This window comes from Phalacrocorax aristotelis, chromosome 7 (assembly GCF_949628215.1).
Source record: "Phalacrocorax aristotelis chromosome 7, bGulAri2.1, whole genome shotgun sequence".
NCBI lineage: Eukaryota > Metazoa > Chordata > Aves > Suliformes > Phalacrocoracidae > Phalacrocorax > Phalacrocorax aristotelis.
In genome coordinates, this window is record NC_134282.1 from 505,873 (window position 1) to 521,569 (window position 15,697).

General features: G+C 40.3%; 1 protein-coding gene across 5 annotated transcripts in view; it reads right to left on the minus strand.

Moving 5' to 3' along the window:
- Positions 1-5,504: 5,504 nt before the first annotated feature.
- The window catches only part of ATP11B (ATPase phospholipid transporting 11B (putative)), a 67,538-nt gene continuing 57,345 nt past the window's right edge, over positions 5,505-15,697 (minus strand). For 2 of the 5 annotated variants that reach the window (XM_075098398.1, XM_075098399.1), the window contains 2 exons: positions 10,218-10,351; positions 5,505-6,576 (listed from right to left, as the gene is read on the minus strand). In XM_075098398.1, coding sequence (XP_074954499.1) covers positions 6,495-6,576; positions 10,218-10,351 — 216 coding nt within the window. In that variant the 3' untranslated portion in view covers positions 5,505-6,494. Of the gene's footprint in view, positions 6,577-8,452; positions 10,352-13,342; positions 13,466-15,697 lie in introns of those variants that run through there. The other 3 variants (XR_012661431.1, XM_075098400.1, XM_075098397.1) reach the window with 3 other exon arrangements.

A 15,697-nucleotide genomic window follows, 5' to 3' on the forward strand; every position in this document is an offset into this window, starting at 1 on the left:
GAATATTTAGCAGTGCAAAAGGGAGCTGATCTCATCCAGCTACACCGCATTAGACGTTCCCTGGCACGTGGAGGAAGACGCCACACACGGTGCAGTTGTTTATGTCTGGCTGGATCCTGCCGTACATAAGTGACTTCTTTTATTGATGAACCTGTTACGTCTTACTAACTTATGACTTCCTTCAAAACTGTTTTACAATGAACCCCCTACTGAGAAATCCCTATTTAAAAAAGGTATGATTTTTAAGAAAGCATTTAATAAACTTTTGTCATTCACAATTTATTTAAATGATGTTGCCAGAAGTCTGTAGCTTTATTTGGGTATGGTACACTGATGCTGCTTGGTTTTCACTGTGGTGCCATTCAGCCCTCTGCGCACGAGGCGTCGACTGTACTGTGAAATACTTGATGCAATTATAAACTCATCTATCAGAAATAGGCCTTAGCTCCGTAATACTTTGCTGACTGTTGTCGTACCAGCATGTACAACTATCTGCATGCCTTAGCACTAAGGTTTTGCTCCTGGCAGCAACTCAAACCCACATCTGGACACTTAAACTGGTATAAAAAAGAAATATCAACTTCCTGCTTCTGGAAGGTCTTCCACTAACTTGTCTTCAAGGTCTCAACTTAAAAACCAGTTCTCTGTAATTTGACTGTTCTGCACAAAATGATAACTGGCTCTTCCCTAAACGCAATTCTGTGGCTTCAGAGTATGAAGGTTCAAGCCTTCCTGCCTTGAAGCACTCAAAGGACACCTAGCAGGCATCAGAATGATGAGGCTGTACATTGTCTTAGGAACAGGAAAGTGCCTGGCAGGCCCCGGGGCGCTGAAGTGCGTGACTGACCACGCTCAGCTGCTGGAAGGACACCTCCTCTGTGCAGACAGGGCTGGATGGGTAAAGTTGGCTTTGTTTAGGTGTTTCCCCTTCCCGTTGTAGACTTCTCCCCAGCCAGAGAAGGCAGCAAGGTGAGGCTATACATGCTCATGTCAATGCTCAAGGGTCTGTCCTCAAGCCGTGGTGGTGGCGCTGCACGCACGTATATGGGTAGTGTATGGGCACGCCTGCTGGGAACCTGTCTTCAGCCTTGCTGCCGAATGCTCCCGGGCACGTGGAGCAGCCACTGGTGTATTTTCCTCTAACACGTAATTAAAACAATGACTCAGCTAGAAGTGAAAGTTTTGTTTAATAAATATAATTTTCATAAACCATTTTTAAAACAACTTCTACTGACCAAGCTGTACAATAAGCAAGCACGCTGACTCGCTGTCAGAGAATCAAAAATAACATGAGGCAGCCACAGTGTCAGAGGTCCAAAATTCTTTGTACTAATTATTGCTACAGTTTCCAGTTGTCAATGCCCCTTCTTTGTCTAAGAATTAACATCTGTAAAAGGTACTGCTTACAGAGATTGTATCATTCAAGGTTTCCGAATGCAGAACTTGGTCACTCTTCAGTGACAAACAAAAGTCTAGATTTGTTACTTTTGTATGCGTAGGACCTGAAATCTCTCATGGATCATAACTGGGACATGTAAAAGTATACTCTTGGCTGCAGTAACGGTATCTTATTTATGCCTGCAAGTGAGTCTCATTTTTAACCATTTTCCACTTCCTAAACTATAGGCCCCATGGATTATCTTTTTCCTATTGCCATGTAAAGAGGTTGAGACCCTACTGATGTATGAAATTATTTCCTTTAAAACTGCTGAGGAGCCAATCAATATACACCACAGGCACGTGTGGGGCACGTCAGGGCTTCTTCCAGACAAGTCATACTTTGTGTCACACAGCACTGTATTTCTTCTTTTTCCGTCTTACGTGTAGCTGGCTTTAGACCATGGTCCCTCCTGGTTTATTCGCGTCGATGCATTTATACAAACTGGAAACAACACAGAAGCTGTATCTATAGTGGTGACACTCGTATGTACTTATCGTAAGAAAGACAGGCGCATAGCAGGGTAACAGCTGGAGTAAGGGACTGCTTCGAAGTGCCACAGAAGCTTGGGCAGCACACAAGGTCTCGCTGTTGAGTTATTTAACACCTCTATGAGCAGTATTCAGCTGAAGGGGGGGAAAATTACTCTATGGAAAGCAGAAGCCTTGCAAATACCAATGCAAATGTGCTTCTACGACAATGGATGGCAAGAGTCGATGCAGCGACGAGCATCCAAGCCTTCCTCCTGTTATAAATTGAGTCATTCCGAGAGAGCAGAAAACAGACAAATCATGCCACTGGAAGCAAACAGAGCATACAAAACAACTAACAACAAAAACATTCACAGAAAACCACCCAGATCTGCAAAGGAGAAAGTCTTTTAACTGGTAAAAAATTTCGGAACAGAGAAGAGGTTAAAATTAGCCCATCCTGAACAGGTCACCCAGCTCCAGGAATAAAACCCCTTTAAAACAATGGTGTCTGTGTAACAAGGCAGTGACAACAGTTATTGGGTCTCATCGCACACCAAGAAAGAGAGACGCTCAAAATAAATGGTTCAGAAGCACGTGGTGATTGAACACTTTTGAAGACTGAATTGCACCAAAATCACTAACAAACAGCAGTACAGAACTACTAGATAAAAACTATTAAAAACAATTTAGACTACGACTTTGAGCCATTTCTCACACTAGAAAATGGTTTTTTCTAATATAGAAGTTATACTGTCATAAAAAAATTTGAAAGTATTACCAAAGGTTTTCAGTATGAAATTACAAGTTGCCTAATACGCATTCTAAGGTGCATAATCTTTTCCTCGAATCAGCTTTTGCACTAGAAACACAATAAATCATTCTGAAAATGTAAAGCCAAAATTTTCAACAGTCCTTCCTTTGCATTTTTTTTTCTGTTCCTCCTCCCCATAACCTTAAGAAATATACTGAATATTTTAAGCAGACTATTTACATTTTAGTTTGTGAAACACTTCAGAGCATCTTCCCACTCTGTCTTTTCCACTGCACCCTTCAAAAAGTGTAAGCTTGGCAACTAAAACTATGGGGTTTTTTTTCTATGATGTACCAAAATCCCTATTCTTCACAGAACAAGAACTAAAACCTGCTGAGAACGCCAGCGCATTCTGAAGGTGGTTATGGAGAAGGTGCATCTTCAGAGCCGCTGCATAGTAAAGTGACTAAACACCACTCCTCTTTCTTTTAACTATGAACATCTACTATAGGCTTTTCTGCAATACATCATGGTGTTCAAGGCTAAGAGGTAAATCTAAAACATTTCCCCTCTATGGCACATTCCGCCTCACCCATTCACACTCTAAAACGGAGATGAATGCCCGCGTTACACTGAATTAGCTGTATTTTGTTCAGCCTTCCTCATGAAGAATTCTGCACTGTACCCAATGCACAGTGAAGGGGGTCGTACGCTTCAGCTGTCAGAGAACTACACTCCATTTTTCTTCCTTGAATAGAAGCAACGCTAAATACGTGTGACATCAGTACAAAAACAGAGTCACCGCTTCCATCCAAAATACTTGTCAGGCCAAAATGGCTGGTCTTATGCAAACCCATTCTAGGGTGTTACTAAATGAGAACTTACTGATTTAGAGCTACTGCAAATAGAAAAATATACCTTGGCAGACAGATGGATTCTTAAGTTCTTCCTGAATTGTTTACATGCATGTTTCTTCGGTAACCTTACAAACGCTAGGGAAAGGGAAAGTGGGGGAAGGGAGAAGAGGACACGGAAGGTTTTAAGGAAACACATAATGAACGTAAGTTATTCTTCAAATATTGGCCTATGCTTCTTTTGTGCAAATAGAATTAACGTATTTGTGTGGTAGGGGCCGGACGACATAGCGTATGCCTACAGCGTACGGAGCTGAGCCAATCCAAATGCTTGGAGCAGGGCTGTACATCAAAGCCTCTGCCCTCTACGAAATCAGCCACGGTTTATGTGTCGACGTGACTCGCAGTGGCCACACAGATGAATGAGGTTACACGGTCACACGAACAGACTGGATGATGAGAATGCTATGGCTGACATGGACAAACAAGGACTTCTGAGACGTGAAGTGCTGATCTAGACATAAATGATACAGCTAAACAGCAGATATCTGGTTAGAACATTTCAAAAAATTCTTTAGTCCCTAGATATCCACGGCCCTGAGAAGACTATTAGAATGAGAAACTACTATGAAAATCATTATTTTAAAAACAAATTTATTATATATATGATGGTGAAACCCAAGTGTATTTTGTTACTACTGCATGTGTGGATAAAAGTTTTTAGGGACTGGAGAGATGACAATCAGTTTACTGCATCTCCCTGTAGCAACCAGGTTTCAAACTATGCAGTCAGATGAGTCACGAGTTAATATTTTCAGCGATTCTTCATCATCTGGACACTCAGCGGGGGGCTCTAGTGTACAACCGAAGTTTTCAAGCTTAAGCTTCACTGCACTTACACATTTGAAGGCACGATATTAATGTGAACTATGGACACTGAATTAAGTGCTTATTTAAAAAGGAAAATTTCCTATATTTTGATTTTGTTTCTTCTGTTTCATAATTATCTTTTAGAGCTTCTTAATCAAGGTGTGACCTGGTCTTCATGTGTGCCAGTGGAACAAGGCCCTCCTGTACTGCATGTTCCAGTCACCACAAGTTTCAAATCAAGGCTGCAGTGTCAGTTTCTTTACTACACAAGCGTGGTCCTGAACAATAAGATCTTGAAAATCCCACAGTATCTGCAGCCTTCAGTTTAGTGAAGCCTCCAGCCATTAATGCAAAAATAAAGTCCCAGAGGAGAACTGAGAATACCGCTGAAGTCATGAACAAGAACAGCAGAGCTGTTTATAGGTAAGGAACACCCAAAGCATTTGATAGAAGGAAAGTCAGCCTCTGGAGCACTTTGTTCGTCTCCTGGCGCTCACTGACGTTGGGAGAATTTGGGATGTCCCTAACAAGCAGGATATGCTCCCCTGGCGGCAGCCCAGGCCCCACTGAGCTCTCACACCAGGAGGGTAAAATGCATCTGCCTGAATTATGAAATTCAAAGTAACTTGCCCTGTAACTACCCTGGGCGGCAGCACTTCAGCCAACAGTGGAAACCTGTGGAGGCAGGGTGAGAGCAGCTAATACTGGTTTTGCCCAAATCCTGCGCTTAACCACCTCTTCATTGAAGAAGTTCTTGTAGGTGTTATTTCAGTCTGTATTTGATTTACTGTTTATTCCACCTGGAGATTATTTTAATATGCAGCTTTACATCTTTAACTGTCTTTCAGTTATTGATGGGGCTTCAGTGGCAGAGGCTGACTTCCAACTGGATTCCCAAACACGGGTCCAGAAGCAGCAGCATTTTACCAACTTCTAGCCATAAAGATTTCCGTACTGAAGGCAATGCTCCATTTTATCTCCCACACCTAAAGACAACCAATAGTTTTAGCCATCCCAGCTGAATGAACCTGCAAATATTGCCACCCAGCCCCAGACATGCAGGCATGTTCGTACAGGGGCAACAGGTGTATCTGCAAGATGTACCATTCAACGCTCCGTCTGTGCAATTTGGTTTTATTGGCATACTTAGGTATCAAAACATTGCCATCAATGTCTCAGATCCTTCAGATATATGAAGATAATTAACCATTAATTGTATCTTCAAAGTACAACATGACCAAATATAAATACATGAAAAAGAATAAGACATGCAAAGAGTCCCCAACTTTAAAAGGATTAACAATTCAAAAAAAAAATGTATGCTAGCGAGACTTCTGCAGAAGCCACCAATTCTTACACATTTTTCCCATGTCGAGATCAGGAATTGTTAACAAGACACAGAGGACGTAAGAGATGACTCGCTTCTGAATTATACTTTAAGAGAACAGTGGCCTGTTATATCCCTTATTATTCCAAATTATTGATTTGTAGAAGTTACGTGTTTTTCAAAGCAATGACTAATATTTTACCATTCATACACCTGCATAAATATTCAAATTGTATTTAATGCTCAAAAATTACTAAACTGATTGTTTATAGAATATAGCAACTATCCAATTGATTTGCAAACTGCTAAGACAGCACCTGTAAGAGACAGCTGAAAATTAATGCGTGTATTTAAGGTGATGGGTCATCATGAAAAAAACCGCAACTTTTAGAAGTTCTGTTGTGCAAATTCAGTTCTACTGGATCACTCAGAGTTGGGGGGAGAAAGATTTTGCCGCTGCACCTATAGCGACATCTCAAGTATCAAATGCAGGGTTCCAATCTGCTCATACGGTAACCTAAAAGATGAAACAGTCGGAGGTAAAGAAGCATTCCTTACAAATAAAAATTATATAGCAATTTGTGAATACAATTAGGCAAAAATACTGGACGCGATTACTGTCCAGATGACATGCGCTAGGCCACAAGACAAGCCACCGTTTGCACCGAGAAGTCATGCTAGGCTTTTCTAGGGCAGGGACGCAGCACTGAACTCGCTTCAGAACCTACTACAGGTGTGTGAGCACCTCATGGCTTCCACACGGCATTTACAAATGTCCCTGTTAACAAGTGGGCGAGTCCATTGTGGAGAGAGTCAAGATGCTTCTGTCGTTGGCATAGAAGGGATCCGATGAACTCCATGATCTAAAGTAACAATAAAAGAGAAGTTTGGCTGACTGGGAACTTAATAATCTAGAGCTGAGGAGAACAGTCTATGAAAGCAAAAGATAGAAGTGTTATCAGGCAAATGTAACGCTATTAATTTCATGTAGGCTCCTGCAATTCATTCGAACCTTTCAAAATATACGGCAATTAATCATGCCAGCTATGTAATTAACAATTCTATGGTTACCTTTCTGGCAAAGTTTACTCACAGCTACAGGTATTTTCATCACCATGAACTAAAATGACTTGAGGTTTATTTGCCAGTTTTACAACTGAACTTTTAACATTGTGCCTCAAGGGGAATCTGAAGGCTGCACGTGTAAGTCGAGGGACTGGGAACACTGCAGTTTGATATAGCCTAAGGTCATTCTAGTAAAGCCTTGTGGTGTACCCAGCTAACTGTGGTGACCCAGGGAGCTGGTGTTCTAATGGGTAGGCAAAACCTATCTACAGCCACGAATTTCATCGCTTCCTGTTAAATTTAAGTTAAAACTCAAGGCAAACTACCTAGCATGTCACAGCTTCGCCTTCAGAGGGGATCTGGCAATGTCCTTCTCTTCAGGACAGATTACTACTGAGAAAGAAACACTGTTCTTGGATGAGCAATACTATAGCACTTTATGTGAAAAGCTGAAAAATAGGAGGCTGGAAGGCAGGGAATGAGACTATAATGAACTTATCCTCCAAATTTGCCTCTGTCAGAAATCTGCTGTTTCTCTGAGTTTTTACATGCGATGCCTAGACACGAGTACCACTAATGGGAGACGCGAACAACTCCGTAATGAAGCCTACTATACAAGAATATATGTGATCCAGCATTCTCAATACTTGAGCAACCGACAAGTTGACAGACAACTTAATGGGACAAACAAGAATGCATTTTATCACATGACAACAGACATTTTATATTCTAGCTGGTGAGCAACACTATGGAAAATACTTCTTGAATCCATTTTACAAGCAGTTAAGTACAAGAGACTATATTCCTGTGATCCGCTACTCCAAGCATTTGTACAGCTTTGATTCAAAGTTTCTAGCAAAATTTGACACCACGTCTGATTTCATGTTCAGTTATCGTATTTGACAGAATATCATATTTGACAGAATAAAACACTAGCTAGCTGCAGCAACATTATTTTGACTAGTGCCCTTCATTCTACAGCACTCTCTCAGAAAACATATTTAAGTGCATCACTTCATTCAGCAAAAATAATTTGCAGCTACCTCCTGGTTGAATAAGAAGCTGTTTTATAAAGCACGAGTCCACAGAAGACCATCCTGTTCAGGATTGTGCATTCTTCTGAAGATACCAGCCTTAGGTAAAAATCAAAGCAGCTCGAGCTCATGAACAAAGCTAAACAATTTTACAAGCATTTTTAAAAATCACCAAATAGACTTCTTAACTGTATCTTCAGCATTTCACAACTTTTTTAACTGCCTCATGTGTTTTAAAAAATTTGTTAATTTTTTTTCAAGTACTAAGAATTTCACATATTACCAGGAAAGCGTAGGGGAAAAACCAGTCCTAGCACCTTGACTTTCAGACTAGATTTTAAGTTTCAATGCTGAGTGGAGGGAACTGAAGTCATTGAAGAAAGCAAGACTGAAAATAGTGCCTTTTCTAGTTGTACTGTACATAAATTTAAGCGAAACTAGAAGACGGTTCAAAGTAATTTCAACCAGAGGCAGAAGCAAAAACTACAGAACTTGAAGCCCTTAGTGTAGCACCAAGATAGTTTTGCATATTCGTTAAACAGAATACTAACTTCTGTCATCTAACACCTCTAACATTATTCAGCTCAATGGAGCTTCACCTGAAAATTACATGAGGTAAGCAGACAAGAAACCTGAAAAAAGCAGTCTTCAAGAAGTGTTTAATATTCTGTCAGATATGAGTTATCATCAATAAATATTTTTGAGTTCTTTAAGAAAAATTGAGTGAAAGAAAGCAGAAATTGTAAAACAATGTAAATGCATTGCACAAAATAAAACACGGAATACCTACCTTGTTAGGCTACACATTACTAAGGCAAATGTTAACTAAAAGTCTGCCCTAATTGGGTAACAATAAATGAAAAAAACCAAAAAAAGTAGAATGAGAAGTTCCTCACTTGGAAAGCAGTTTTACAGAGAGGGGGGGTGGGAGGGAAAACCCAAAAAACTTAGAGCATCTGCTACCAAAATGCTGATTTTTAGACCAATTAAATGCTCACCTTGTAGATTAAAAATTCTATTAAATTGTTTATTTTGTACATCATGCCCGCTTTCTATACAGCAAGAGTTTGAAATAAAATGTACTTAATCATAACAGTTCATTTGTCATATGGAATGGAACATTTTGCATAATCATACCCTAGATTTGTAGAAACATCGAATAAATTTCATATGCAAGCCAGAAGAGAGAATGAACAAAACCACGGACACCGTGTCCAACACAGGAGATCAAAACAGAGAGGTACTACAGACCAAGTCAATGCCAAAAGGCAGAACCAGAACTGACAAGGCTTGTCAGTGAAAATCACCCACACAAGATTTTATACCGAATGAATGATATCGCAACCTTTAACCAAGAGAGACAAAGTTGTTCAAATACAAAATGAGTTTCCTTGAAAACATGTGAAGGGCAACTTTTTCAGGTTTGCCTTTTCACCAGCAAAGGACCACGATATCATTCAGGGACTGAGAGATTACGATGTACAAAAGACTATTTTTATTTCTACCCCCAAATATTTCCATGTTTGTCAGCTATCCCTCTTTATTTGGAAATAGGGAGATGGCACGTTAGCAGGTTTAGTAAGAGCTTTTCTCACAGTTATGCTGACTGCAAGAGCAGTATTGCTCCTTAGATGCATTTGATTACACTAACGTGCTTTTATCCCACCGAGGTTTGTGAAGGAAAAAGATTTAGCACGTACTTTGGAATGGCACACATGATCTTGACAATAAACCTTCTACAACTGAAAAAAAAAAAATTTAAAATTCTTAGAACCTGAAGGCTCTGTTCTGTCAATTACTCTGATTTTAGAAATAGATTATAAAAGTTATACTACAAAAATATTTCATCTTCATATCAATCAATGGCTGAAAGATTTAAAGACTCTCCTTCTAACAATGAAGTTATACTTAAGGGGGGAATGCGAGCCTTTTGTATATCTTCAGGAGTAACGCAAGCTCCAAGGTAAATATTTGGAGGTTGTACATCAAGAACCAAAGGGAAGTCTTTCGACTTTACAAACAACTCCTGATTTGTGAAGGCAAAAAAAAAAATCATAAAAAGTAGACCAAAACCAGCAGCAAGGCTTGATTTTCTAAAGAGAAGAATATACAAATTGAGACGTTATGATACATACAACACAAGAACTTGTACTAAGCCAAACTAAACGTTTTAACAGAAAGCTTTTGAAAACTGTTTGCCTCCTCCCCATCCCAAAAGAAAGCACTCAAAAAGAAACAAGAAACTCATCTTTTAGGATGAAAAAAGTACGATAAAGAGTTGCATTTCCTACTTAAATAAGCAAAACCTGCAGCTGGTTTGCTAGACATCTATTGCTGCAGGCTCATCAGGTTCCAGTTTATAGGAGAATCGTCTGCAGCAAAGGCTATTGAGAGAAATGCCACACCTGTTGACCCGGGTTGGACTACATCTTCCCATTAGTCGTTCCAGCATTCTTCTAACAGATGTGCATGCTGTTTCCCCATCTGAGAAGCAGCACAAGGAGTCCAAGCAGTTGATACCTGAACCTGCCTCAGTAAGCTGGAAGGAGGAAATAAAAAAGTCAGTACTCAGATTCTAGCACTGAAGATGTTATCAGAAAACACTTAGGAAAAGCAGGTTTTCTTAGAGTGTTGAATATTTTTCAATTTTTATAGGAGAACTACAGTGATGAATAACATTATAGACCTTAGGAAGGGAAATGGTAGGCTAAAATTTGATCCTCCCAAGGTTTGAATACAGCCTCGGTGAGCATATGGAAGTCATTTAGCACCATCTCTGCTTCGTGTTGGAAACACATTGTTTAGCAGTTGTCTGTGTTACAGCTGTAACTGATCTCTGGAGCAGAGCACCATGCAGTTTAAGCTGTGATGCCTTGGTTAACCTCAGCAGAGGTACAACAATTTATACAAGCTGCAGGTCTGCCCTATTTTAAGGGAAATCTACCCAGATACCACAGATACCCTTGGCTTGGTAAGGAACAAAGGCACATTCTGGATTTTGTGAACATCTTTTATCTAAATGCAAACCAGGCTGATGTTAGAAAGGTTCAGTCACGTTCATGCCAGCATGAAGAGTAATTCAACATTAGCGTAATAAACTTTCTACTGTTCGTTCTTTGTAGGTGAAAAAGACCCAAACAACATGAAAGTAGTAAGAGAGAGATGTATGGGTTTAAGTTACGTACCATCTATCAGCGTGCTCCTGCATACTAATCAACCGCAGTGTAACTAAAATCTAACTGAAATCTAATACTGCTCGAGAGAGAATACCCAAAACTGACTTCAGTATCCTTTCCAAAAGGAAGTAAAAACTGTGGAGTGTGGGGATGCTTTTTAATTTAGTTTGAATCTCTGCATGAGAGCATCCTGGCAAACAAATGCCGAATACACAGGCTAAATCTAAGCATCCATTATCCTCACCTCACTCTCGGACACCAGCGAATAAAGAAATCTGGGAGGAGGCATCTTAGTCTATGACAGGACACAGCTCACTTAAGAGCTTCCCCCAACTTCTCACTGTCTGACCAAAGGTCTCTCTGGCTGTTGGCTAAAGACTTTGGTTTCCGACCCTAATTTTTGCCAAACGCTGCAAAGGAAAGCAAAGAACCTCAGCGTTTCCTACGGAATGGTTTCCTATGAGTGGACACACTCCTTCCTAATCCCCCAAAAGAGGCAACTGGACAGATTCCTATACTACAAAGAAGAGACAGCTACCAGAAACAAGAGGCATTTGGAAATCCAAGAGGCAGGAAATCCCAACTGGTAGGACGAGAAGGGAGCACACAGGCAGAGCTGGTGTTTCCATGCATCTTCTCCTAGGCCTGTCCCTTCCTCAGCTCCGTTCTGCATTCCCCACGGTCCCTCCAGAGCTTCTCGTCACACCACTTAACGTGATGCTTACCAGACTGTCAGTTAGCAGTTGTACCAACTTAGAGAAAGCATTACCAAATGAAACCCTTGATTCAGCTGCTGCACCTCAGAGGCCACGAGCAACTGCAGGCAGAACACAATTCTGACCAACTCGCACTCATTTGGGAGGACTTCTGGACACAAAGTGAACAATTACTATGACAACAAACCTCTGTAAATACCTGAGAGACAGGAGCAGAAGCATTGCAACTGACAAGGTCTGGACGGAGCTTTAGTTAAAGCAAACCAAGTGAAAACACACCTCAACAGAACTTGCGGTCCCGACCACCCTTATTTGATGGCCATCACATCTGGTCACAACTGTACTATCACAGAAGACACCACAATTAGGAACAGCACGATCTGCAGCATTGCAGTACTAGCAAATATGACCCTCACAGCCACCTGATACTGCGCTCAGTGTATCAGAGAAGAAATCACACAGAGCAGAAGGAATTCCTATTAGGAAGTCAGGAAGCAAGCTCCCTGCTGCATATGCAGTGATCTTCACAGCTGTGTTCACAGCAATACGAAACAAACTCCCAACATTCCTACACTTAGGATTTCAGAAGGAGTATTTAGCCCATCCTTTATCTTGAAGCAGACCAAGTAATACCTTTAAAGTTACTGTGAAAGGTTGTATTAGAGCGGCTGTATGTAGGATTAGATGGACCAGACATTTGTTTTCCCTGGAATCTGCTGACCCGAGAGCTGGCAGTCCTAGATACTATTCAAAGACTGACAGAAAGAGGAACCAAGACTAACCCAAACCAGCTTCCAAGGAGTGAAGCCTCAGCTCTGGATTTTGGAGGGCTGATGTCTCTTCGCTAAAATCTTTGTTCTTCTCAAGTCAGATACTCACAAAAAGCTAGGATCACGCTTGAACCACAGTTTTAAGAAGGGTAATATTAATTTTTCCATTAAAAAAACCTGCAAATGTGACCTTACATAAGCCTGGAAACAACATTTATGTTTTATCAAACTCACAGTTAAGTGTAAAGTAATACTGGGAGAGCATTAAGGACAATATAAAAATAAATTAAAGTTAATGTGTAGTTATATTGTGAATCTCTGCCTGGTGAACATGGATTTTTATATTTATATCCACTACATAGAAGGAAGATACTTATATTATGCTAAAGCGTCCCCTTTGTCACTTTTCTCTCTGTTGCAGACAATTATGACCATAGTTTTGTAAAGTAGAACCTGGCATGGTAAGGCAATAAAGCATAATGGTCTCTGAGGACCTGAAACAAACCCTCAGAAAACAAAAGGCATTAGAGACAATGCTTTAAAAAAACAAGTATAGAGAAATACCCGATATTATTCATATTTGGGCTGCAAATAAAGTATTTTCATAAGGTAAGATCCAGGATCACAATAAACATAATACTCTGTATGATAATGGCCCATTTCACATGATAAATCAAAAAGCAACTGAAGTGCAGAATTAAAGAATGATTCAGCTTGATAAGGAAAAAATCAAACCCACATACTATGATGCAAATTTTCCTGTAGATACCAAAATATGGGTATTTTGTAGATGGCTCCGTGACTGTCTGTAGATGATATACATAAATATATTACACACACACGCATTAGGGTAGAGTGGGAGTACTACCTAGTGAACGTAAGAACTGTCGGGTAGGCTAGACGGATCTAGCAGTTGCCTATTGTCCTCCCCTCTGTGCCTGCTTTCAGCAAAGTCACATGCTGAGCTGACTGAACCCTTATCTTCTTCCATCTAGAAGGACAGAAAAGCAACAAATCTTATAAAGCACCATGCTTGCATTGCTTTAAAACAGTTACCATTTTTATATGAGCTTTCATTTTACAGATCTGCTCTTAAGAGAGCAAGGCATATTTACATATGACCTATGCAAAAGGCAATTTGTTCAAGTTAATCAGTGGATCAAGCACGGTTTATCAGTGCACAAGTATTAGAAGTGGTCGGTCTTTTTGCACATCATAGACTACAAAAGGGAAAAGCCCAACAAATTTGAAATCTATTTAAAATTTTCAGATTTTGGTTTCAGATTTTAGAGTTTTGTTTTCCCCCTTCTAATAGAAAGGACCATTTCCGTTCGTTTGACTTATGCCACAAGACAGACATTTCAACTAAACATTTAATCACACTGAAATACACAGTTAGGACTTTGATGAACAGGAAATGTAATCCCATACATCAAGTTAAGAGGACTGCAGCGTATTTTCCTGAGCCCAGGTCCTAGCTGCCAACATGTCTGATGACACACGGACGTTTCATAAAATATATCAGATGGTTTATATTACTCCACGATTCAGATAAAACTTGCTTCCTATTGTAAAGCTCACTTTCTTTAACCCTTCATACACTATATACCCAAAGCTCAAACCATTAGATTTATAATTTTAGAAGAAAATACATGAATGTTGATATCTAACAACTTCATTGGCCATTACTTTTTCAACGTTTTTCTATTCTTCATCTCTGAGTCAAATAAGTGTACAAATGTCAAATTATTTCACTATTTCAAAGTCATTAGACAAAAGTATCTTCAGGTAAGTAAATACGTGCACTTTTGTGACTGAAGGTAAGTCTGAAATAGTCTATTCTTCTCCCATTTATTCCCTCTTCCTGCAGTAGATTCAGTGGATTAGCTAACAGATCAGCACCACACTATGCTAACACAATATACAAACCTAGAAAGGAAGAGATTACTCGTGTTCAAAGTTTAGCATATTAAGATGTTCTGGTGTACTCCACTAGTGCGAATGTGTGTTGGCACTTGAATAGTTGTCTTGGAAATTATACCTTCCTTACACAAAACATTTGCAGTAAAAGGAGCAGAAACCTGTCTCTTCTCAACCTCTACAGAGCTGGGCTGGATCAGGTATGAAAGCTATTAGGAGGGGAATCCTACGAAACAGTATCAAGAGGAAAAAATACAGACAAGTAATGAAGCCCATAAAGCCAGGACCAGGAGTCTGGAGCTCTGGACACAGCTAAAGAAAGCAGATTTGTACAGAGATGAAGGGAAAACAAGGCAACAACAGACTCATGGGCCTGTAGATGGGAAAGAACAGGGTCTTGGCTGTGCTAAGGCAAATGCTACAGTTTGAGAGTCCCAGATGTAACGTTATGCACTGACAGCAGCCCCTGTAAATAAAAGCCTTTTTTGTGTTTTACATTTCCCTAGTATTGCGTGCAGTTGTAACACACTGTCCAAGAGTAAAAACTCCATAAACATAGTTAATCCCCTCGGTAAGTAGGATGACAACACCTGTCAGAGCAACACTTCTCATGTGGCTTAAGATTTCTGACAGTTCTCAAAGCACAGAGATGCATGTGTATATATTATACGTAAGACTGTGTTTACAAAGAAAACACTGAAGTGAGACAGAGTGGGGCCCAGTTAGCACCCTATTGCAGATGTTCCGAGAACCGGAGGAACAGCTACAGAGGAAAGCACTCCTCAGCCAGTCTCCAGTTAAGCGCAAAGCCTGCGCCGAACCTGCGCTGCCTGATTTCCTCTTCATCCGAGGCTACAAAAGTGACAGCAAAGTTCAGAGGTAAGAGCTTTAACAGTTTAACGCACACAAGGCTGCATTTCTGACTTGCAGGAGTCACACAGACACCTAAGACTCCCCTCAAAGCTCTTCACTGTGTATCAAAAACGTGCATAACAAACCTGAGCCTTTTGATAACACAATGCTTATCTTTTAACTTGCATTCGTAAAGGTGTTCTCCTTTTGTATATCAACAGAACAGTAGGCACGTTTGCAGAACAAGGTGTAACTCAGTTTAACCTGGCAGTATACTCCTCCTGAGGATTTTAATATATATTTAACAACAAAAAACCGCCAAAACCTGTTCATCAATCCGCGTGCATTCTGCAGCCACAGGATGCAGTTGCAGGGTGGGTGGGTACAAATGAGGTGACAGAATTAGCTGCTTACACCTACATTCACCAAGCAGCTGGTTTGTTTCATGTTC